General features: G+C 49.0%; 1 protein-coding gene across 1 annotated transcript in view; it reads right to left on the reverse strand.

Annotated features, from left to right (window-relative positions):
- Positions 1-700: 700 nt before the first annotated feature.
- Positions 701-23,386, reverse strand: part of WDR62 (WD repeat domain 62) — a 30,828-nt gene continuing 8,142 nt past the window's right edge. Inside the window, exons 6-30 of the mRNA XM_082230959.1 lie at positions 22,881-23,015; positions 21,933-22,115; positions 21,676-21,836; positions 18,942-19,116; positions 18,526-18,663; positions 18,088-18,263; positions 17,737-17,828; positions 17,339-17,464; positions 16,781-16,848; positions 16,233-16,354; positions 12,770-12,845; positions 12,427-12,538; positions 11,808-11,871; positions 11,454-11,576; positions 11,201-11,337; positions 10,069-10,121; positions 7,767-7,970; positions 6,903-7,045; positions 6,490-6,626; positions 5,580-5,711; positions 4,534-4,657; positions 4,350-4,455; positions 2,590-2,656; positions 2,214-2,299; positions 701-1,416 (exon numbers count right to left, since the gene is read on the reverse strand). Coding sequence (XP_082087085.1) covers positions 1,150-1,416; positions 2,214-2,299; positions 2,590-2,656; positions 4,350-4,455; positions 4,534-4,657; positions 5,580-5,711; positions 6,490-6,626; positions 6,903-7,045; positions 7,767-7,970; positions 10,069-10,121; positions 11,201-11,337; positions 11,454-11,576; positions 11,808-11,871; positions 12,427-12,538; positions 12,770-12,845; positions 16,233-16,354; positions 16,781-16,848; positions 17,339-17,464; positions 17,737-17,828; positions 18,088-18,263; positions 18,526-18,663; positions 18,942-19,116; positions 21,676-21,836; positions 21,933-22,115; positions 22,881-23,015 — 3,207 coding nt within the window. The 3' untranslated portion in view covers positions 701-1,149. The remainder of the gene's footprint in view (positions 1,417-2,213; positions 2,300-2,589; positions 2,657-4,349; positions 4,456-4,533; positions 4,658-5,579; positions 5,712-6,489; positions 6,627-6,902; positions 7,046-7,766; positions 7,971-10,068; positions 10,122-11,200; positions 11,338-11,453; positions 11,577-11,807; positions 11,872-12,426; positions 12,539-12,769; positions 12,846-16,232; positions 16,355-16,780; positions 16,849-17,338; positions 17,465-17,736; positions 17,829-18,087; positions 18,264-18,525; positions 18,664-18,941; positions 19,117-21,675; positions 21,837-21,932; positions 22,116-22,880; positions 23,016-23,386) is intronic.

The following is a 23,386-nucleotide window of genomic DNA, read 5'->3' on the forward strand; positions in this document are numbered from 1 at the left end:
ACCATGCCTCCATCAAGCGCAGTACTGTGGACATAGTTGGCAGCTGTTCTCCAGGGTTTCAAAGATAGTTCCCAGACTTGCCTGAAGTTGGCTCTGCAATGCTCCACCGTTGAGATACAGGCCCTTCCGTGTGCATAACCACACACTCACATAAAGTCCATAAGCAGGAAATGACTTCTGCTTGTGCAACGGGACTTCACCTTCCTCCCCCCCCCAACCACAGCTCTCTAAGGTAAAGGGTAAAGGGACCCCTGACCATTAGGTCCAGTCGTGGCCGACTCTGGGGTTGCGGCGCTCATCTCGCTTTATTGGCCGAGGGAGCCGGCGTGCAGCTTCCGGGTCATGTGGCCAGCAGGACTAAGCCGCTTCTGGAGAACCAGAGCAGCGCACGGAAACGCTGTTTCCCTTCCCGCCGGAGTGGTACCTATTGATCTACTTGCACTTCGAACTGCTAGGTTGGCAGGAGCAGGGACCGAGCAATGGGAGTTCACCCCGTCGCGGGGATTCGAACCACCGACCTTCTAATCGGCAAGTCCTAGGCTCTGTGGTTTAACCCACAGCGCCACCTGCGTCCCTCCGCAGCTCTCTATGTGCCCCCATAAATCTCTTCTAGAGGGTTGGGAGCAGATCTGGGAAGCATGAAGGGGGATGAGAGGAAGTCTGCGCACTCAGCAATGGGTCCCACCCAACACACACACACTTTTCAAAATCTAATACAATTTTATTAATTCTCAAAACCAAGAAAAAAACAGCAAACGTTGAAGAACCGCTGTTGCAAAGAAGTGTTCACACCCGCACAGACGGACAAAGAAAGCACCGTGGAGGAATATCAGAGCACCCATAAGAACTTATAACACCTGCTTCTCCTCCTACTTCCCTCATTCTTATAAAGAATGCTTTTCGTAAGAGGTCTCTGGGAAAAGCTAAAAACAACGACAACTTGTCAGTATTTGTGTGTGTGTGTGTGGATACACAGAAAATAGAGATTAGAGTTATAAACTAGAGTTATAAACGCTAATCTGTTCCTTTCTTGACTGCTGTTAACTCCTCAGGAGTCACACGGAAATTAATGGGCACGTTCTCTCGAGCTCAGCGCCACAATAAAGTTTGTTTAGGGGCGGGGCAGACGTATCCCTTGCCTGGGGCGATTCAGGCGACGTCTGCCTTGTGGGTTTCCTCCAGCTTCTTCTGGACCATGTTCAGCAGCGAGTCGGAGTAATGCTTCAGGAGAGAGCGGGTCTCGCTGTCCTGCAGGCGCTTCTGCCAGGGCGACGGGCTGTCTGTGGCTGTTGCCGCGTCTGCGTTGTTCTTGATCTCTCGGGAGTCCAGCTCCCTTTTCATCCAGGAGAAAGTGCTAACCATCCGGTTCTTAACGTGGAGAAGCTCCTCCTCCGTGGAGTCGCTGCAGGATGTCACCTGCACAGCAAAAGGACAAACGCTTTCACACCCAGGATTCGCACCCGTGACCGAAACTGGGCTGGGACAAGGATGCCAGGGACCCACACTGCCACAACAGTACCCCACAGCCCTATATAAGCCATCTCCTAGACATCTGACAGGATAATCTGATGACCCCCCCCAAAAAAATATGTAGATGGAGAAGAATTTTTAGAAAAAGTTCTTACGCTCATTGCAAAGTACTGGAAGACACAAGATCTACCCACCCTGGAAGAATGGCAAATGCAACTAATAGACTACATGGAAATGGCGGAAATGACTGGCAGAATTCGAGATCAGGGAGAAGAGCTCGTGGAGGAAGATTGGAGGAAATTTAAAATTTATTTACAGAAACATTGTAAAATTTTTGAATGCTGATGACGTTGAAATGAACTGATGGGGTTCTAGCACCAAGGTAAAATGTAAGATGGGATTGATAATAGATAAGTTAAATTGGATATGAATTTGCTGAACTAAATTTTAAAAAAGGGATACAAAAAAGGGAGGCGTGAGGAAGTCAGGAAAATAAGTTAACCAAAGAGAAATTTAAAAAGAGGGAGTTTTGTTTTCTTTTTTATGTGCTTCTTTTTTCCTTTTTCCTTGTCTTTTTTGTGTTTAATGTTTGTATTTTTGTATTTTGTAACTTTGTATTTTTCTGTTTCTGTATTCTTTTGAATCTCCTTATTGATTAAACCTAATAAAATATTATAAAAAAATAATAATAATAATAATAAATTGAAAAAGTTCTTACGTTGCTGCCTTTTCCTATAGCTTACCTTATCGTAAAGCTGCAAAGTCTCTTGAAACTTGGTGCACAAAGTCTGCAGGTTTATTTCAAAGTTTTTGACCAGGACCTGTGATTCTAAGAACATAGGGAGGGGGGCGGGAAGAGAGAGATTTCTACATTTGGAGCCTTCCCAGAAGGGGAAGAGGGGAACACACCCAACAGCATTCTTCCGTTTCCAAAGGTATCAGAAGAACGAGAACGGATTGCATCAACTGGCGTTTCTGGAAATCCACCCTACACAGCGACAGAGTCAAATCTACACCCTGCAGCAGCCAATGTTTCTCCGCAACAGGGAACGGTAATAATTTCCGCCTCTGCGACATGACAAACCTGCTGCAAACACAACATTCCAGAAAGTTTCCTACCTGAGGCGATGAACGCACTGGCGTCAAGCTTTTCCTTCAGCTCACAGCTGGTTTCTTCAGAAGGTTTCTAAAGCAGTTGCATCATAGACCGTTAGAAACCAAATCCCCCGGCTGCAAGTTTAAAAGCATTGCAGATGCCCCAAACCCAAGGTCTCGGTCCCTTCCTTGCCTGCAAAATACCTAGCCACCATTTCACATGCATCGACTTTGAGGCCAAGAGTTCGGGCATTTCAGCAGGCTATTGAGGTGCCAGCGCAGCATTTGCCAATCTGGTGCCCTCTGGAGGTTCCAGACTAAAACTCCCATCAGCCACAGCCAGCGCAGCTGCATTAGCGTAACAAGGAATGCACTGGGAATTTCACACACACTAAACGGTTACGAGCAACTCCCAGTTTATGTGGGGGTTACGTTCCAGTTAAACTGCTTTCAAGTCATTTACGTTTGCAAATGTGGAAGGATCAAAGAAAAGCCTTATTTACATCTCATGAAGTAGCCTTTGAGGACATCAATTTGTCTAGACCAGGGGTAGCCAACTCCCGAGAGACTGCGATCTACTTTCAAAATTAAAATCTGGCAGTGACCGACCTCCGTTTTTTAGGGGTTCAGATCAAAGTTGTGGAGCTTTTTTGGGGGGAGGGAATATGCCCCATGGGGGGGGGTTTAGAGATTTTTTGCAGCTCTTCTGAGGAAGGGAGGAACAGAAGCAGCCACTGACCTCACGATCGCTGGCCAGATAACGGCCTCCATTTCTAAACTCCGGCTTCCCTTCTGTAACAATAGAGGCCGGTGCAGGGAGAGGGGCCGGGGCCAGAAGGGGGCCAGCGATCGACTGCGATCTACCAAAACCTTGCAGGGATGGACCAGTACATCGCGATCAGCGTGTTGGACATCCCTGGTCTAGACGACAGCCTTGTGGGGTCTTTTCCGAGACCGTATAACGCCGGTCCTGAAAGACCTACATTGGCTCCCAGGACGTTTCCGAGCACAGTTCAAAGTGTTGGTGCTGACCTTGAAACCCTAAATGGCCTCGGTCCAGTATACCTAAAGGCAGTGGCGGAGGAAGCCTCTAAGTCACCCAGTGTGGGGCACCGGGGGCAGGGCTGCCACTCAAGCGCTGTCCGCTAAGGCTTCCGCGCACTTGGTGCCTGTACCCTCGGCCACTCTACAGCTGGGGGGAGGCAGTGGGCCATCTTGTCACACCCTCCCAGGGTGGCACCCGGGGCAGACCGTCCCCTCGCCCCCCCATCGTTCAGCCCATACACTGAGATCCACCTTTGAGGGCTTTCTGGCGGTTCCCACGCTGTGAGAAGTGAATCTACAGGGAACCAGGCAGAGGGCCTTCTTGGTGGTGGTGCCTGCCCTGTGGAACGCCCTCCCATCAGATGTCAAAGAAATAAACAACTACCTGACGTTTAGAAGACATCCGAAGGCAGCCCTGTTTAGGGAAGTTTTTAATGACTGATGCTTTAATGTATTTTTAATCTTCTGTTGGAAGCCACCCAGAGTGGCTGGGGAAACCCAACCAGATGGGCGGGGTACAAATAATAAATTATTATTATTACATTATTATTTTCCATTGTGGCTACCAGAGATCTTTTAACTGGAAATTCCCTTCCGCCTGCAGAGCCCCTGTTCCGCTGCCACTGAGTCGCGGCTGCGCCCAATCTTCACAGAAGGGCTGGGAGACAAGACGTCTGCCAAGATGCAAAAGGGAACAGCTGAGCCCAGCGCCTCATCCTCCACTCAGGCAGCCAACTTGCCTCTGGTTTCTTGGGCTCGCCCGACAGGAGACTCTCCTCCGCCAGGTGGTCTGCAGCAGCGGCCTGAGAGTGCTGACGGAGCCTCGGAAGAAAGGGAGCTGCAAACCTGTGTGAAAGGAACACAGCCGTTCAGACGGTTCTTTCACGAATGGAGGGTTGAAAATATAGATATAGATCTGCCCACCTGCTATTTTTTTGGCAGCTGGAGAGAAAACGGGTAGATATGCTCAGGCGAGGGTTCTGGAACAAGGCCGCCTCCTCCTCCTCCTCGGGCGCCTTCAGATCCTTTAGGCAGCCATCAAACTTTTCTGCATCAAAAAGGGGAGAGCAAGCGGGAGCTTTTCCCAAGTTCTTGACACAGCCAGTGTGGACTGGGACCTGGGAGAGCAGGGTTCAAATCCCCACCCGGCCAGGACGCTCAATGGGTGGCCTTGGACCAGTCGCTGCTTCTCAGCCTAGTCCACCTCCCAGGGTTGTTTGGGGGGGGGGTTAAATGAGGAGGGGGAGAACCATTCACCCCACCTTCAGCTCCTTGGAGGAAAAGGTAAACACAGCTAATAATATCACCAACAAACAGTAGCTGAAAAGTGAATATTGACAAACACACCCGAGGCAAATGACCTCCAATCCGCCGTCAAAGTGCCAATGGCCTGCCAAGGGGTTTGTTACTTAGTCAGTGAATCAAAAGAACCGCACCCTGAGAAACTGCCCCATGCACCTCCGGCTGTGCCTATTAGGCGAGGGGCTCTTGCTTATGGGAAGAGCACAGCCGCTGTGCCGTTCGGTGTCAGTACGCCTTGCAACCGGTGTCAGCGACTGGGCTCAATAACTGGTTCTGCCCCGACTGAGCTAGGCGACCGGGGCACTTCCAGAGACCTTCCAATCCTGGAAAGTAGGTCTCAGTGCACTGGACTCACAACTGTGCATTGTGAGCCCCAGACTCAGCAGAGTATAAACAACGTGGAAGCTAGCTGTGCAGTATAACTTCTTTTATTTCTAATAGCTACTACAAACTAAACTACTGGCTTGCATGAGAGTTACAGCTCTCACTCAGCCATCTAATCACTACATAGATAACGCACAGAGACAGGCAGTCAGGCAGGAGCGGAAGAAGCAAAGAGCAGTTTCCGCCCCCTCCTTTCTCAAAACACCAACCATATCAGGAGATTCTGGCAATGGGAGGGGGTGAAAATATCAACATTCGGCTCAGGGCCGCAGCTCCGGCCTTACCTTCCGCCTGGGCATCAGCCAGCGTCTCAAAGTGATTCCGCAGGTATTTCTCTTGCTCAGGGGTTTGGGGCAAAGAGCTGGTCTGCTGGAAGTTCTCCTCCACGTCCGTCATTTCCGTTTCTGCCTCCGAAACTAGAGCGTCCGATTGGCACATTGTACAAAGCCAGGGCCGGGGGGGCGGGGAGGAAAGGAAGAAGAAGCTCAGAGGAGAGCTCAGTCTGCAGACTACAAAGCCATTCTGGATTCTGGGCCAAGCCCTGGCTTCTTCTCCCACCCAAATCTCCTGGATCATCTGGCACAGGAATGAACTTGGGATGGCTCCGTCCGCAGAGCGCGAGATGCTTCAGCTCAGGGCTGCGGGTTCGAGACTCACATTGGGCAAAAGATTCCTGCACGGCTGGGGGTTGGACTGGATGACCCTCACGGTCCCTACAAGTCTACGATTCTATGCTTCTTCTCCTGTCCCTGACTCTCCCTGTCCTGCAAACACACACCTCATTCCCTATAGCTGATTTATAGAGGGTGGGGGAAGGTCTCATCCTGCAGCTGCAAGTCCCTTTTTCCTCACTTGCTGCCTTTCATGCGGGATCTTTTTTGGGGAGGGCTGCGACAACCATGAGAGCAGATTCCCTTCCTGCTGCCCCCTCTGCCAGCCCAATTTGTCGGGTGCGGGGAGAGGCCGAGGCAGGCTGCATCCCCATCATCTCTTCTTGGGCACAGCAGACAGCTCCCCCCTCACATGCACTTGGGGGTTCAAGGGACAGGTCTTTCTGCTTCACTGGGCCCTGGAAACTGACACTAATTGGGCAGGGGTGGGGGCACAATGGCCAACTGAGAGGAGAGAGCCCTTCTGCAGCTCAAGCACCAAAAAAATACCCCAGATGTGAGCAGGAATCGTCTTTCAGGCTACCTTCTTGCTGGTGGCTGAAAGCAGAGACCTCTGAATCTAAGGAAGTCACAGAGTAGATTTTGTCTGGCAGCTTCTCCTTGGTATTTGCCGCTTCCTTCTGGTACGCCGGCTGAAGGAGCAGCTCCTTCATGTAGCTCCTTTAAAGAAAGGTAAAAAGTGCCTGTGATTCTTGGGGGGTGGAGAGAACAGCGCCCATCCATCAGTTCAAGCTTCTTTCAAAACTTCAAGGGCAGAGGGTACCAGAACGGGGTGTGCCCTTGGGATGTCTCCAGCCAAATCCAAACCACGTCAGGCTCTCCCCCTCTGTAAGTCCTGCAGCTCTACCCTAAGCGCATTTACTCGACGGTAAGCCTGCAGGCTTCGAGGCCAGTGCCTCCCAGGCTGCCGCCCTGAGCGTCCAAGCGAGGACTGACCTTTCGCTCTCAGGGGTCTTGCTGCCAGTCTGTTCGGGGCACAGGCTGTCCCCACTGATTTCAAGCTCTTCTTTTGCCTCCTCATCAGAGGACAGATCTGACTGCTGGAAATCTTCAATGATGTTGCCGGGGTAGTCCTTGGCCTGGAGGGCAAACCAAAAATAGCCTGTGACCTTTTCCCCCGCCCCCGAAAAGGGAATTAGTCCCCGTGACTCTCCCTTCCAACGTTTTAAAAGGATTCAAAGACAGCAGAAAAGATGGAAGTAAGAAATGTTCTGGAGCCGGAATATCCAAGGGCTGCAGAGTGGTTCCAAAATAAGTTTAAAGGCGCACGAAAGCTCTCATCAATGGATCGACTCCAGGTTCAATCAAACTAAAAAAAAAATCACAAAGGCTAACTGGAAAATCTGCTTGTCCCCTTGAGGAAACCCAAGACAGCCGCACTCTCCCCAATAATCAGGTTTTGTAAGAGAGCAACTGCCTTGATTGGTTGGTTTGTGTGCTGTTAAAAGCTGGGGGGGGGGGTTTCCGCTGCAAAAAGCCACAAGCCTCCTGGCACAAGCAGGAGCCACGGAAGCACGTCCAAAGTACAGCCCCACAGGGAAATATTTCTCCCTGCTTCCCAGGTGGATGGGGGCTCACTGGTGAAAGGAGAGGAACTCTAGCCACACGGAAAGGCACACACATAGCATGCTCCAGGAATAAGTACCACCCCTGAAAATGAGTTCCAAGGCTTGACCCTGGACTTCTGTCCCTGGACTCAAAGGACATGGGGTCTGTTTTTCAGACAGAGGGTCGGGGGGTGCAGGTGGACAGCAAAGTCGACCTCAGTTAAGCCCCTTGTACCAAGTAAACTTTTCTCACCTCCGAGAGCAGCCGATTCAGATTCTGTGGTTCCAGCTCACTGTCATGCAGGCTGCTGTTTTTAATTGGGGTGAAGTAATTCCGGTCTGCATCCAGCATGGTCTTAATGGGCTCTTTGGCGGCACGTTCTGCCCATCGCCCTTGCGGCTGATAACTCACCCTGGAGTTGAAGGCGGCGCTGTCCGCATTATCTGCCTCTCCAAGCTAGAGAGAGGAAAGTTGAGAGGAAGTGTGTGTGTGTTTTTCTTCATGCCACTCATGTGGTTGGGATAAAAACCGCCAAATCAGAGAACTAATCATGGATGGGTTGATGGCTAGCAGTTGGTGTTTTGTAACGCACCCCTAACCTACAATAATAATAATTAATAATAATAATTTATCATTTTCTACCCCGCCCATCTGGCCGGGCCTTCCTAGCCACTCTGGGCGGCTCCCAACAGAATATTAAAAACATGATGAAACATTGAACTTTAAAAACTTCCAGATACAGGGCTGCCTTCAGATGTCTTCTAAAAGTCAGATAGTTGTTGATTTCCTTGACCTCTGATGGGAGGGTGTTCCACAGGGCGGGCGCCACCACCGAGAAGGCCCTCTGCCTGGTTCAGGTACTTCACTTGCCTCCTTTGCCTTGATTTGCAGACATTTGGAGACCCACAGATCACAGTAGAAGTCCCCCCCCCATTTGATTATCAGCACATTGAAGAGGAGCATTTGCTTCTCTGCAGGACCCAGCAAGAGTGGTTCTTGTTTTCGTCCTATCCAAGCAAAACTTGCACCAACAACACACTCAACTGCTTAGCTGTCAAAGCTGGAGGACTGGAGCGCCTTTAAATTTTGGACCAGCAGTTTCTGCTGCCTGTGATTAAGCATGCAAAAATAACTGCAGTTCATGCTAACCCGGATGGATAGAGAGAACCATAGCTGTCAACTTACAGATATGAAAATAAGGGACCAGCGGCCTCAAAAATAAGGGATCGGCAGCCAAAATAAGGGATTTTCAGAGCACAAGGAGGTTCAACTTCTGAGCCCCTCCGAGCCAAAGGCAGAAAGCCCAGCCAGCAGCCAAACGAAGCCTCAAGAGGTGGTTCGCACAGCGCAGCAACCCGGCAAAGGGGATGCAGCAAGGAAAACCACCGTCCCCTCTCCGCTGGGAAGCGCTGAGCAAAGGCGAGTCCCCAGGCAAGGTGGCCGATTTGATCGGCACAAGGCATGCAAGCTCCACCCCCCAGTTGTTATTGACTCCTTATTGGGTGAGCAACGCAGCCAAGCAACCCAGTTGGAGCCTCCCTCCTCCCTGGCCGGCAGGGAGGGAGGGAGAGGAGCCGCTTCCTTTGAAACCCAGGAAATTCAAGGGACATCATCAATAAGGGACAGCAGCGGGACACGGCGCTGGGATAAGGGACTTTCCCGCCAAATAAGGGACGGTTGACAGCTATGGAGAGAACCCTTTGTCTCTTAACCATGGCAGTGGCCACATTTGGACGTCACGCTAAGCCACACCACGGTGGAGGGGATGAGAGCTTTTTCAGGCTGGCACGGCACAAAAGCTAAGCCAAGGTTTGGCTTTGTGGGTCATCCCAACCTGACACCCTCCTTCACATCTGCAGCCAAGGCCCAAGGAGTGGAACAAACCCACCCCTGCAAACAACACCTATTTCATTATTATTTCCCATGCCCTGGCAAACAACACCTATTTCATTATTATTTCCCATGCCCTGGCTCAGGACCAAAAGAGCTCTTTCAGCCAACACTTGTTTGGAGATCTGCAAGAGAGGCCAGGGTTTTGGCACCCTCAGGGAACGTGACTTGATTTCGGTGCTGGTGCAGGTCACATGAGACAAGGCCTTCTCAATGGTGGCACTCTAGCTATGGAAGTCCCTCTCTCCTGAGGTCAGGTGGTCCTCCCCGTTATCAGATGGCAACCGAAGACCTTGTTGTTCTGACAGAGCTTTGGAGCATAATACGAGCAACACCATTTGTATTGTTTAATGCTGACTTGCCTGTACTTTTTGATTTTACGTTTCTTTTTAATGCTGCACCTTGGTTGTTGGATGCCCTGGGCAAGATATAGGAAATTAATTACAACAGGAAGAACGTTGGTTACTGGGATTCTCCGCCTCATAATCCAGCCATGGTTAACCTGGTGTCATCCATCTGCTTTGGATTACAACTCCCATCAGCCCCCGCCAGCTGTGTCAGCCAGGGCTGATGGGAGTTGTAGTCCAAAATACGCAGAAGGTTGGCAATGGCTGAATTAATCCATATATAAAAAATACCTTTTTTGTAAGAGCACATTACATACCAGCCTTTTTGCCCACATGGGTAGTTTACCATTGGTGAGGACGCATGCAGGAGCTGGAGAGAGCAACAGGGGAGGGAGATTGGGGTGAGCAACGTGAAAGCAGAGTTAAAACTCTTCCTACAAGGCACAGATAGGAAGAAGAAATCCCCCCCTTTGCATTTAACACAGAGCAATCGAAAAAACACTGAAAAGCAGAACTGGGTCCCATGGAAACTTTATCTACCAACTCTCAGAAACCAAAGCAAGTACAGTGGTACCTCGGGTTAAGAACTTAATTCGTTCTGGAGGTCCGTTCTTAACCTGAAACTGTTCTTAACCTGAAGCACCAATTTAGCTAATGGGGCCTCCTGTCGCTGCTGCTGCACGATTTCTGTTCTCATCCTGAAGTAAAGTTCTTAACCCGAGGTAATATTTATGGGTTAGCGGAGTCTGTAACCTGAAGCGTATGTAACCTGAAGCATGTGTAACCCGAGGTACCACTGTAGAAATAAGAGGGGTTTTGCTTTTCAAAGTAAAGCAGAGTACAGTCATACCTCGGGTTATTTGTGCTTCAGGTTGAGCGTTTTCAGGTTACGCTCCGCGGCGACCTGGAAGTAACGGAGCACATTACTTCCGGGTTTCGCTGTTTGCGCATGCGCAGACACTCCAAATTACATCACATGCATGTGCAGAAGCGGCAAATCGCGACCCGCAGAGGTGGGTTGCATTTGCTTCAGGATGCGAACGGGGCTCCGGAATGGATCCCGTTCGCATCCAGAGGTACCACTGTACAGATTCTCAGCAACGCTTCTGAATACCAGTCCCTGGAGACTGAAAGAGAGCGCTCTTGGGTTTCGCACTGGGGCATCTGGCTGGCCCCTGTGAGAACAGGATGGGCCTGATCCAGATGGGCCTGACCCAGCCAGTCTCTTCTTATGTTCTTTGCATCCCAACAAAACATTACCAGAAATCTTATAGGGGGCGGGGGAGGCGGAGAGGACAAAAAGGCCTTTACAAGACCCCCATCACCAGGGTCTCCCGCTGGGCCTCTCCTGAGGTTTGATGGGTTTTCTGTGGCTTCTGGCCAAATCCCACGCATCCCCTGGGCACCCTCCCTTCCAGCTGCCTTGGGAAGTGCCTCGTGCCTCCATACCTGTATCCAGGACAGCTTGGGGAGGCGTCAGAAGAGCAGCGTCTTCCTCTTCCCTCTCCTCCTCCGTGTCATAGTCGGTCAGGCGCTCAGTCCCACAGGGAGACCTTTCGCCTGGCAGAGCAATGTAGGGCTCCCTCCTGGAGGAAAGGAAGAGTCAGAGGGATCCCTTTCAGGACTCAAGAGCGACAGAGTCACCCCGGTCTCCCCATCGGGAGCAGAGAGCGTCCCCCCAAGACCCCAGCTGTTCCAGTACCTGACCTGATGAGGCCACACGGGCTCCCTGGCTTTCCTCTGCTGCTGGACTTCATCCAGGTCCATCAAATGCTGCTTCATGCAGGTGGTGATTTCAGGACTCAGGTGCCATATGAAGATGCAGCTGGAGAAAGGGAAGAAGGCCGAATCAGTGGCCTGAACCGTTCCACATCCCTGGTGTGTTTCCTGCTCTCTCCTGCCTAGATCTGAAAAGGCCACACACATCTGGGAACCCCGTCCAGACGTCCTCTTCCCTTAAAGCTAACTGAACAACAAATGCACACTAAATGACCCCACTTTCAGGTCGACAAATTTCTAATTCACGCAAGCATCTTTCGCAGTTCAGGTTGCCCACCTGTCTCCCGAGACGGTGATCAAATGTTTGCAGTCAAAGGTGAATTTCATCCCCGTAACAACTTCTGCAAGATAAAGATGCGTTGGTTGTTTGGTTGGATCAGTTATCACGACAATTTATAAGAAACAGACTGTAGTGTCTGGGGCTAATGGGATCCAAAACAGGCAGAGGGCACCAGGCTGGGGGGGGGGCAGGCTGTACTCTGTACTAGAGAAAAGGTACCATTAGGTCCAGTCGTGGCTGACTCTGGGGTTGCGGCACTCATCTCGCTTTACTGGCCGAGGGAGCCGGCGTACAGCTTCCGGGTCATGTGGCCAGCAGGACTAAGCCGCTTCTACTGAACCAGAGCAGCGCACGGAAATGCCGTTTACCTTCCCGCCGGAGCGGTGCCTATTTATCTACTTGTACTATGACGTGCTTTCAAACTGCTAGGTTGGCAGGAGCAGAGACCGAGCAACGGGAGCTCACCCCGTCATTGCGGGGATTCGAACCACCGACCTTCTGATCGGCAAGTCCTAGGCTCTGTGTTTTAACCCACAGCGCCACCCGCGTCCCTTATGTACTAGATATGCGCTTGCAAAATAACCGAACCAAAAAAAGCAGCAACAGCACCACAAACCTGAGTGTCCAAACATTTTGGCAACACACTCCCCAGAGTGGAAGTCGATGATGGAAATGCTCTTGTCTGAGCAACTGGTGGCCAAGAATGTTCCAGAAGGATCCAGGTGGACCTGCAGGGATCGGAAACAAAGAGGCTTCACTCTTTCAGATTTACTTTAATTGTTGTCGGTTGAATAACGAACCACTTATTCGCAGTTCAACAAAATAAGCGTGTTGGGCATTCCTTACAGCGTTTAGTGGGAAGCAACAGCCCACAGGAATATTAGGCCACATTCCAGGAGGCCTGGGTCCAAGGGTGGGCAAGAGTGTTGCACCAGGGGAAAGATTATTTACTCAGTTACCTTCAGAAGGGATCCGTCATCGCCTTGTGAGCCTTTGTAGCACCACTTCTGTTTCCCGCTGGCTGTGTTGTATACCCTGGAGGAAGGTCAAGTTACATTTGGGTGTGTGCAAAGTCTTGCTGGTTTGACACAACTGAAGAGCTACGTTTTGATACTGGGCTTTGTGTCCTGTGCCCAAAGCCTTTGAAAGAGCAGCGGAGCAACAGGTTCATTATGCAAACACTGGGAATTAAAAGCACTCTCAGCGCACACAGTCCCTGAGTCAACGCCTCGGGCTTCCTAGACGTGACTGTGCTGCAACTGTGGGCGCGCAGATGCTCGTAAACTGGCCAAAACGGCAGTTTTCAAGCATAAAGTTAATCTGAAGGAGTTGGTGAGCTAAATACACAGGGAAACAATTTCATCAAAATGAAACAAACATTTCACAAAATGAAACAGAGCTAGACTACTAGTCCCTGGGGTGCTGCTCCTGACTGGTAAGAGGACTTACTATCTTTCCTATTGCGGGGCTGTACAGTGGTACCTCGGGTTAAGTACTTAATTCGTTCCGCAGGTCCGCACTTAACCTGAAACTGTTCTTAACCTCCTGCTGCCGCCGCGCCGCTGGAGCCCGATTTCTGTTCTTATCCTGAAGCAAAGTTCTTAACCTGAAGCACTATTTCTGGGTTAGCAGAGTCTGTAACCTGAAGCGTATGTAACCCGAGGTACCACTGTACTCTGGATTTGAACCCGGAGCCCCGTGCATGCAAAGCATGAGCTAGTCTTCCTGGCTAGCACTTCTCCAACAGCCACTGTGCTCTTGGCATCTAACTGGGCCTTGGAGCTGGAGGATGAGACATGAGGATGAATTCCCTGGTTGGTCTGGCTCCTATCTGCTGCTCTAGCCAAGCAGTAAGGGAATTGCTCTGTGGTACTTGCAGTGATAAGGAAATCAGCCCTGAGTGCTCACTGGAAGGACAGATCATGAAGCTGAGGCTCCAAGACTTTGGCCACCTCAGGAGAAGAGAAGACTCCCTGGAAAAGACCCTGATGTTGGGAAAGATGGAGGGCACAAGGAGAAGGGGACGAAAGAGGATGAGATGGTGGGACAGTGTTCTCAAAGCTACAAACATGAGGGAGGCAGTGGAAGTCAGGAGGGCCTGGCGTGCTCTGGTCCAGGGGGTCACGAAGAGTTGGACACGACTAAACAACTAAACAGCAACATTTTAAAGCCATCTAGGTGAGCGGCCATCACTCCTGTGTTTAACATCCTGGGGCACACCTAGACAGCATCCTAAAAAGCAGAGACATCACCCTGCCAACAAAGGTCTGTATAGTTCAAGCTCTGGTTTCCCCAGTAGTGATGTATGGAAGTGAGAGCTGGACCACAAAGAAGGCTGATCGCCGAAGAATGGATGCTTTTGAATCCATGGATGCTGGAGAAGACTCTTGAGAGTCCCATGGACTGCAAGAAGATCCAACCTCTCCATTCTGAAGGAAATCAGCCCTGAGTGCTCACTGGAAGGACAGATCCTGAAGCTGAGGCTCCAAGACTTTGGCCACCTCATGAGAAGAGAAGACTCCCTGGAAAAGACCCTGATGTTGGGAAAGATGGAGGGCACAAGGAGAAGGGGATGACAGAGGACGAGATGGTATGATAGTGTTCTAGAAGCTACCAGCATGAGTTTGACCAAACTGCGGGAGGCAGTGGAAGACAGGAGGGCCTGGCGTGCTCTGGTCCAGGGGGTCACGAAGAGGCGGACACGACTAAACAACAACACTCGCAGTGATTTTCCCCGACCCAGAACTTCATATATTTCCTCTCTCAGGCTCCTTCCAGCCACTACAACTCATACAAGACCAGTTTACAGACCTTTGAGGAACCAGCAGAGCCCTCAATAAAAGCAACCGAGCCTTAACAGGAGGTGAAAGCCCAGACATACTCTCAGAAAAAGTGCCAAAATATTTAAGAAATTCTCATATTTTGTTTAGAAGAGTAAGAATATCCCGTTGATTAAAGTCCTCATATGATAAAAGGATGAAGATTAATAATTCAGCTGTCCATGACTCAAGAGCTGCCACGGGTGTTTGGTGATTCTTGAGATGTTTAATCCTGGCTCTTTCCATAGAATTTCCCTCTCGGATTTTGGTGACTATGGATGTTCAAAAGCAAAACTTGAAAACAGCTAAAGTTTTGCAAGTCGCTTAGAGACTCTTTACAGAGCATGCAATTAATAAATTGAATAAATAATACTTTAAATCAGAAACACTCTAGCGATAATAGTTCCACAAACAGAGCACTTAACTATATAAATAAACAACCAACAATATGACATTTAGAAGACATCTGAAGGCAGCCTCTTTTAGGGAAGTTTTTAATGTCTGATGTTTTAATGTATTTTTAATCTTCTGTTGGAAGCCACCCAGAGTGGCTGGGGAAACACAGCCAGATGGGCGGGGAATAAATAATTATTATTATTATTATTATTATTATTATTATTATTACTTCTATCTCCACATCAAGATCTGCCAAACCAAAGTGGCACAACTCCACCGCTTCTTGGAGGATATATCTAAAGAGCACGGACTGTTACAGAGAATGTCAAAAGATTTGAGAGGATTTAGAATCGTAGAAATGTAGAGTTCGGAGGGACCACAAGGAATCTTTTGCCCAACATGGGGCTCAAACCCACAAGCCTGGGATTAAGAGCCTGATGCCCCATCAACGGAGCCAGGCTCTCACCCTGTTCTTCCCCTTACAGGCAACTGTATCCCAAGAAAAGCACCTAAGCAAAACGCGGAGATTTGAGGCAGTCGATGTCAGGGTAAGTGAGAGTGTTTCATTCATTTCCAGAAACAGAAAGTTTGAAGGAGCAGCTAAGTGCTGATTGTTTAGACTATCCAAGGACACTTTCTGAGGGTACCGTTTTCTGGACATACGTGGTTTCCTACAGAACACAGCAAACCGTTTTTCCAGTCCGCGTTATCTCCTGAACTGACCACATGTAGAGAGCGGGAGAGAGATTTTGCAGCTCGGAAGAGAGAAAGGCCTTAGAACTTTAATTGTACCTTCACCTGCAGCTGTGGTGAAAGCCTGTTAATAGCAGGAACCATTTACACATTTTATTACCTACAAGTAAAGAGTAATGACTTGTCTGAGCTTTATTGCTTCCATGATCTATTTCTTCTCTGGTGTCTGGGCTAGAGAGCCTATGCGCTTTGAAGGAACGTGCACAACAATGTTGATTCACGGCCACTAGCACACACAGCGACCGTGCCAGACCTGATTCTTTTATGGTTCAAAGACCAACAGTCTTAACAGTCTATTGACAGGATGGACGTACGCAACAAGGCAGAACAACAAAAGTGCAAGGAAGGCTAGCGGTCAGGAGGAGGAATACGGAAGGCAACAGCTTCCTTCTTTCCAGCATTCGACTGCATGGAATGCCGAAAATTCTGCAGTGGAAAATGCGCAACAGTTTACCTGACATTTCTGTCCTGGCAGGCCACTGCAACATACTTCTGTGTTATGTCGATATCCATGTCGTACAAGGTCGTTTTCTCAGCAACGTGGTGAGTTCTGATGAAGTTAATTCCGTCCGACACCTGCGGAGTGAAAATGACCCAACTAAGAGCGGAACTGGTGCGGGAATTTTACCCAACAGCAGCGCAGCAGGTCTTTAGCGGCCTCACACATAAGCATGAACGAATCAGATCAACTTTTATCTGGATACAAAAGGGGAAAGGTCCCCCTTTCATTATTTGGCAATGGGTCTTTGGAAGAGGAAAACAAGCTGCTCAAGTTCAAATGGGAGCAGCACTTCCGGATGAGGCCAAAGCTGCCTCCTCTGGCTCAGGATCCTGCTTCCATGGCGGACAACCGGATGCCTCTGGGAAGCCCGCAAAGGCAAGAGCCCTCCCTGCTGCTGTTTTCCTTCGTGGATTTATCCAACCCTCTTTTGAAAGCCATCTGCATTCGGTGGCTATCGCCAAACCTCCTGGTGGCTTATTCCGTAAATGAATTGTAAGCACCTTTTGTGCACTGCGAAAATAGATGCTTTTGTCGGCTCCACAGCTGATCATTTGAATCTCTCCATTTCCTGTAGGTGAGAAGAAGAAATCTGTAGGTAAGTGAAATCTGTAAAAGAATCCCCTTCTATTTACTTAGCTCCGTTGTTTCCAAGCTTGTTTAGACCAAGTTAATGACCTTACAGGCTTCCTCCACATGAATAGGAGTTCACTTTTTGAATAATAAGAATTATATGTCACGGGGAGAAGGGGCATCAGGATTTTAGAGATGCTTAGGTGGGGCATGGCCAAAAAACCCACTGATTTAGATGTACACCCCACTCTTCAAAGACAATAGCCGGGGTGGCTTACAAGAAAACACTATCAACCCCAGGAAAACACTGCACTGGAAACTTCTCCTCTGCAAGCCAGCTGAAACTGGAGTGGTGCGAGAACACAGGGAGAAGTGAATTAATCTGTACAACTGCACCTAGAGGTTCCGCACTTGAACTGATATCCATTCTGGTAAGAGCAAGGCTCCCAGAAATACAATCAGCTGGAGCAGATTGTTGGGCAACTTACCAGCAAACCTTACAGCTGTTATGGCTGAGGAATGGTCGTCCAACGTCTGCTCTAGTTTATAATTTTCCTCCACGTTGAGCACATGAATCAGCCTGTCTCGGCTCGCTGAGGCCAGAAGGGCCATCCCTACAGGAGGCAGAAAAGATGGGCAACTCTGCCTCCACTCCAAAGGGATTTAAAGCCATGGAAAAGAACAAGCGGACCCACTCAGGACATGCTGAAGTTAGATCTATTCATTCCAGCGGGTCTTCTCTGAGTTGAATACCACCCATAGTCCCAATCCTGTAGCAATGGGAGCCAGTTTGTGTGTATCTATATACATCCACATACAAAAAAAGCCCCAGGCACGAGCCTGGAATAAATGTTAACTGCACACATTTTCAAATTTGGAAATTTACCCGTTTCTGGCTTAGAATATTGTAAGCAGAGAACTTCTGAATCGTGAGCTTCCACTTTAATGACTTCATCCATATATTTTAGCTCGTGTATCCTGTAAGACAACACACACATTTTAATAACTTTTAAGTATTTGGAGACAGTCCTGCCAAGGCTGTTGTTCCTTAGGAGCCTGCAACCCCGTTAGATGGCCTGCATATAAATAATACAATTATCGCTGTTGCTGAGAAATCAAAGCTGTAGAAACCCACTGCGTGTGACTGGCATACGCAGTGCTGCCTTAGCTACAACTCATCATGCAATCATATGAAAACAGAGAATCTGGCAGACGATAGAGAATGAAACAGACCCACCTGAGATTTCCCGCTCTGTCCCCGGAGGCCAAGTGCTGGCCATCAGGGCTGACCTGCATCACACGGACGCCAGACTTCACATCAAGGTAGTTGGCATTTTCACCTCTGTCTGGCAAATTTGTTAAATCTTGCAGGTGCTGGATGTTATTTTCCACATATATAATCTTCAGCAAGTTCTTTATAGAGGAAAGAATGTTTTAAGAGATATCTCTCTCTCTCCACAGACACCCATTCTGTTAAAAAGAAGACTCATCAAAAGGAAAGTAATTTGTAACAAACCAGAAGGGAACTAAGTCAACAAAACCTCAATTAGTTTTAATTACTAGTGTGCCTTCCAGACATTGAAATGCACAACCTACGCATTGGTATAAATTACTCAGGTTTAATCTGGCATCATATCAAGTCTGAACCAGCCTCTTAATAAGCAATAATGCTTACATTACTATAGATGTTTTTCTGAAAATCCACATGCGTGCCATTTTCCAAGTTCCAAAACCGTATAGTATTGTCCGATGAGCATGTTAGAAAGGACCCTGGGGGTAAACATCCTCTATGGTCTTCAAACTCAGGATAAACCTAAGATGCAGCCACAAAGAGCCAAGGGGAAAAACAGAAGAATTAAGACACAAAAGCCAAGCCGTATGATGGACCTAGTTTGTCGAGCACCATTAATAATGTGTGGGCTTTAATTATTACTTCCTTAAATTGGAATGGCCCATTTTATTTCATTTTCATCGTGTCAGCTACTTCCTGAATTTTTTTGAAGAGTGGCACACAGATCAATGAAATAAATAAACGTTATTTTCTTAATCCTTCACATCCTTTTTAGAAAAGAAGAAGCACTATCCACTCACCTCAACATTCCACACAAAGGAGCTGTGGAAAAGGTCAGACCACACTTTCCCGACTTGACGGGTGTCCTTCACATCCCAAATGTACAGACTGTGGTCCTTGTAAACGCAGGAGAGCCAGTGATGGCGGGGGTCAAAGGCCAAGGCAATCGTATCTGAGTAGGTGGCACCTGGCCTGCTTGAAAAGATCGGGGGGGGGGGGAGGGGGAGGGGGGAAACATGCTCCTTGGTTACCAAAAAGAACCAAACTGATGAGCTTCATTTTACACACCGATGCTGAGATAAGCTGCAAAGACCTTAAGTGCAAGGGAAGTGGGAACACACACAATCCAAAGAAAGGGGCCACTGGCGATGGGGAACAGTTAAGCTTGATGTGGAGGCAGGGGCAGCAGCAGCCTGCTAATGTGTGATGTCTCCCAGCTGCACCTCTCGCTTGCTTCCCACCAGAAACACGAGAGAAGCTGAAAGTCACCAGACAGCAGCATTTTGCCCAAACTGTGCCAGGACGACATGTCCCAGTGCAGTTGGGAATCAATAGCCTAAGCCAGTGGTTTTCCACCAGTGTGCCATGGCACCCGGGGGTGCCTTGAATGATGGTCAGGGGTGCCGCAGGCAACACTGGCCCAAGTCCCTCTTTCCTTCCCTCCAATGCCCTCTTGCATCTCTCCCTCCCAAAGGCTGGAGCAGCTGTTTGTTGCTACAAGCTCCCCAGGCTAATGGTGCCTCTGGGGCTGGCCAGGAGCTGAAGTGGCCTCGGAGTAAGCAAGCAAATGGCTGAGGGAGTCCAGCCAGCCAGTCCGCCAGCCCTTGCTGTTGGCAATGGTCTGACAAGAGGGAGGCCAGGCAGGCAGGCAGGCACCCCATTGGCCTTTCTTCTGCTTGCTGCCTGCCTGGGAGCCTTTCTGCTATGCAGGCCCATCGGCACTCACTGTTGGCCCTGCTACCTCCCAAAGGGAGTGAGATGGCCTCACGTTCGCCTTTGGCCAGTCTCTGTTGGGTAGCATGAGGAGGCACCTCTCTTTGGGGCAGGGGGGACAGAGGAGAAGAAGAAGAAGAAGAAGAAGAAGAAGAAGAAGAAGAAGAAGAAGAAGAAGAAGAAGAAGAGGAACAACAACAACAACAACAACAACAACAACAACAACAACAACAGGAGTTTGGATTTGATATCCCGCTTTATCACTCCCCTTCAGGAGTCTCAAAGCGGCTCACATTCTCCTTTCCCTTCCTCCCCCACAACAAACACTCTGTGGGGTGAGTGGGGCTGAGAGACTTCAAAGAAGTGTGACTAGCCCAAGGTCACCCAGCAGCTGCAGGTGGAGGAGCGGGGAATCGAACCCGGTTCCCCAGATTACGAGTCCACCGCTCTTAACCACTACACCACACTGGCTCTCAGAGACCACAGGCAGTGGCGGCGGCTGCCCTGAGGATCCCAAGGAGAGAGGAGAGGAAGCTAAGGGAACACTCCACAAAGGAGGGTGTTTGAAAAGGGGCGAGGGGCTGCCAGCTCTGCAGGCAAGGGGTGACATAACTGAGCTCCTGAGACTTGGAGGTCTTATTCAACATCTTTATCAACGACTTGGATGATGGACTCAAGGGCATCCTGATCAAATTTGCAGATGACACCAAAGTGGGAGGGGTGGCTAACACCCCAGAGGACAGGATCACACTTCAAAACGACCTTGACAGATTAGAGAACTGGGCCAAAACAAACAAGATGAATTTTAACAGGGAGAAATGTAAAGTATTGCACTTGGGCAAAAAAAAATGAGAGGCACAAATACAAGATGGGGGACACCTGGCTTGAGAGCAGTACATGTGAAAAGGATCTAGGAGTCTTGGTTGACCACAAACTTGACATGAGCCAACAGTGTGACGCGGCAGCTAAAAAAGCCAATGCAATTCTGGGCTGCATCAATAGGAGTATAGCATCTAGATCAAGGGAAGTAATAGTGCCACTGTATTCTGCTCTGGTCAGACCTCACCTGGAGTACTGTGTCCAGTTCTGGGCACCACAATTCAAGAAGGACACTGACAAACTGGAACGTGTCCAGAGGAGGGCAACCAAAATGGTCAAAGGCCTGGAAACGATGCCTTATGAGGAACGGCTAAGGGAGCTGGGCATGTTTAGCCTGGAGAAGAGGAGGTTAAGGGGTGATATGATAGCCATGTTCAAATATATAAAAGGATGTCACATAGAGGAGGGAGAAAGGTTGTTTTCTGCTGCTCCAGAGAAGCGGACACGGAGCAATGGATCCAAACTACAAGAAAGAAGATTCCACCTTAACATCAGGAAGAACTTCCTGACAGTAAGAGCTGTTTGACAGTGGAATTTGCTGCCAAGGAGTGTGGTGGAGTCTCCTCCTTTGGAGGTCTTTAAGCAGAGGCTTGACAACCATATGTCAGGAGTGCTCTGATGGTGTTTCCTGCTTGGCAGGGGGTTGGACTCGATGGCCCTTGTGGTCTCTTCCAACTCTAGGATTCTAGGATTCTATGGAGTGCATGTCCCCACAGGGGAGCCGCAGAAAGAATGCAGTTGGTCCAGGGAGCCGTGGACACAAAAGGGTTGAAAACCTCTGGCCTAAGCAAATGCACTTGCAGAGCTGTGAGCTTGCTGGGTTAAAACACCACCACTAACTGCGCATTCTTCAGCATCAAAGAATCAGGCTTCTGCCTAAGCACAAGCCTGCGCATTCTCCAGCCCAGCTCCCACGCCTGCTGGGCCCCAAGAGCTTTGTACCTCAACATTTCTTCCCCAGCCACGTCGATGCCCAGGTGGTGCGGCTTAGGCAAGTCCGAGAGATAATGCAAGTTGTGGGTGTGGAAGATGCGCACGGTTCCATTTGCACAGCCGCAGAAAATAAACTCTTCGCTCACGCAAATGCAGTTGGCTAGAGACACCTTGAGAAAGGCAAGGAGGTGTGTGCGGTGAGATCGCAGAGTAGGAGGCTTCTCGTCTTCCACCCACCGCCCCAGAAACAAAAACGGCATTTGTACCTTCAGATCAATCCACTTCTCCAGCACGCGCTTCTCGTTAAACTGGCAGAGGAGGCCAGAATAAGAAATGCAGAACGTGCTACCTGACATTTTGCCCTGCCCACATGCCACGTCACAGAAGATGTTGTTGTGAAGCTCTCCCAGAAGACCAGAGCGACCAACGAGTGGAACGGTCTGTTTAATCTGAAATGACACACCAACTCAAGCTCAACAGTTTAAGCTAGCCTATGTCTTGCACTGAAAACAACAGCAGAAGGACATCAACTACAGTGGTATCTCGGTTTAAGAACAGCCCTGTTTACGAAATATTTGGTTTACAAACTATTTGGTTTACGAACTCTGCAAAACTGGAAGTAGTGTCCCAGTTTGCGAACTTTACCTCGGTCTAAGAACAGAAGCCAAATGGTGGAAGGGCACCAGTGGCGGGAGGCCTCATTAGGGAAAGCACGCCTCGGTTTAAGAACGTTTCAGTTTAAGAACGGACTTCCGGAACAGATTAAGTTCGTAAACTGAGGTACCACTTTAATTTTCTCTCTGGGGCTTCATAAAATGCAAATAAAACTTCTCTGCATTCACAGGCAACAGAGTCTCATTTTATTTTATTTCTTCAACCAAACACAAACCTGGTGAAAGTGGTTAATTTACTTCTTTAAATGTCTCAAAACAGCCAGTGAGACACATTTGTTGACTTGGTCGAAAGAGTGAGGATTCAAAAGGATGCTAAAATATAGAATCTAAGGTGCTTGCTTAGAATTCTGGGGGAAATGGGGCCAGTTCGTAGAGTTGCAAAGTAATTTAACTGACCAAGAAGGGTTTCCAACAAACAATGGAAAAACGAATGAACAATAGAAGGGGCTATGGAAGTACCATACAGAGGGCTTAACCAGGAAGCCATTTTGAAAAGAACTTCCCGTTTTGCTGTCAGTCACAGGATGCAGACAGGTTTACCTTAAACTCCCTGGATTCATCCAAGAACCAGAACTTCACGTGCCGGTGGCCGACGGTAACAAAGTAGCTGTCCTCTGAGAAGGAGATGGCCATAACCTTTGAGGAGATTTTATTGGAGGCAATGAGTGTGCCTTTCTGCAAAACAGAAGCATGAATACCCACCAGTCATTCCAGCACGAGATGCAAATGGCACGAATAGCCCTTGAACAGAACCCATTAAGAGTATGCATCAATCTTTTCCCAGTGAGAATGTGTGATAGGAATTTTGAGGTCTTAGATATATGGAAATGTTCATAAGTGTACCAACCAAGCATGTACATAGATCAGCACAGGAAGACCGACCTGGAACCATTTTGATTCCTAAACTGAGCAAATGTTTTCTCTGCAAGGTCAAAGTGGGAAACCTCCCCCTTGTCTTTTCCTTCACAAATCCTGTCTTCAGGGTATGTCTGTGTTTGAATAGGGTGTGAGCCTGTGACCTGGCTTAGGAACTAAGTATTTATCAT

Source organism: Podarcis vaucheri (genome assembly GCF_965113315.1).
Source record: "Podarcis vaucheri genome assembly, chromosome: 7".
NCBI lineage: Eukaryota > Metazoa > Chordata > Lepidosauria > Squamata > Lacertidae > Podarcis > Podarcis vaucheri.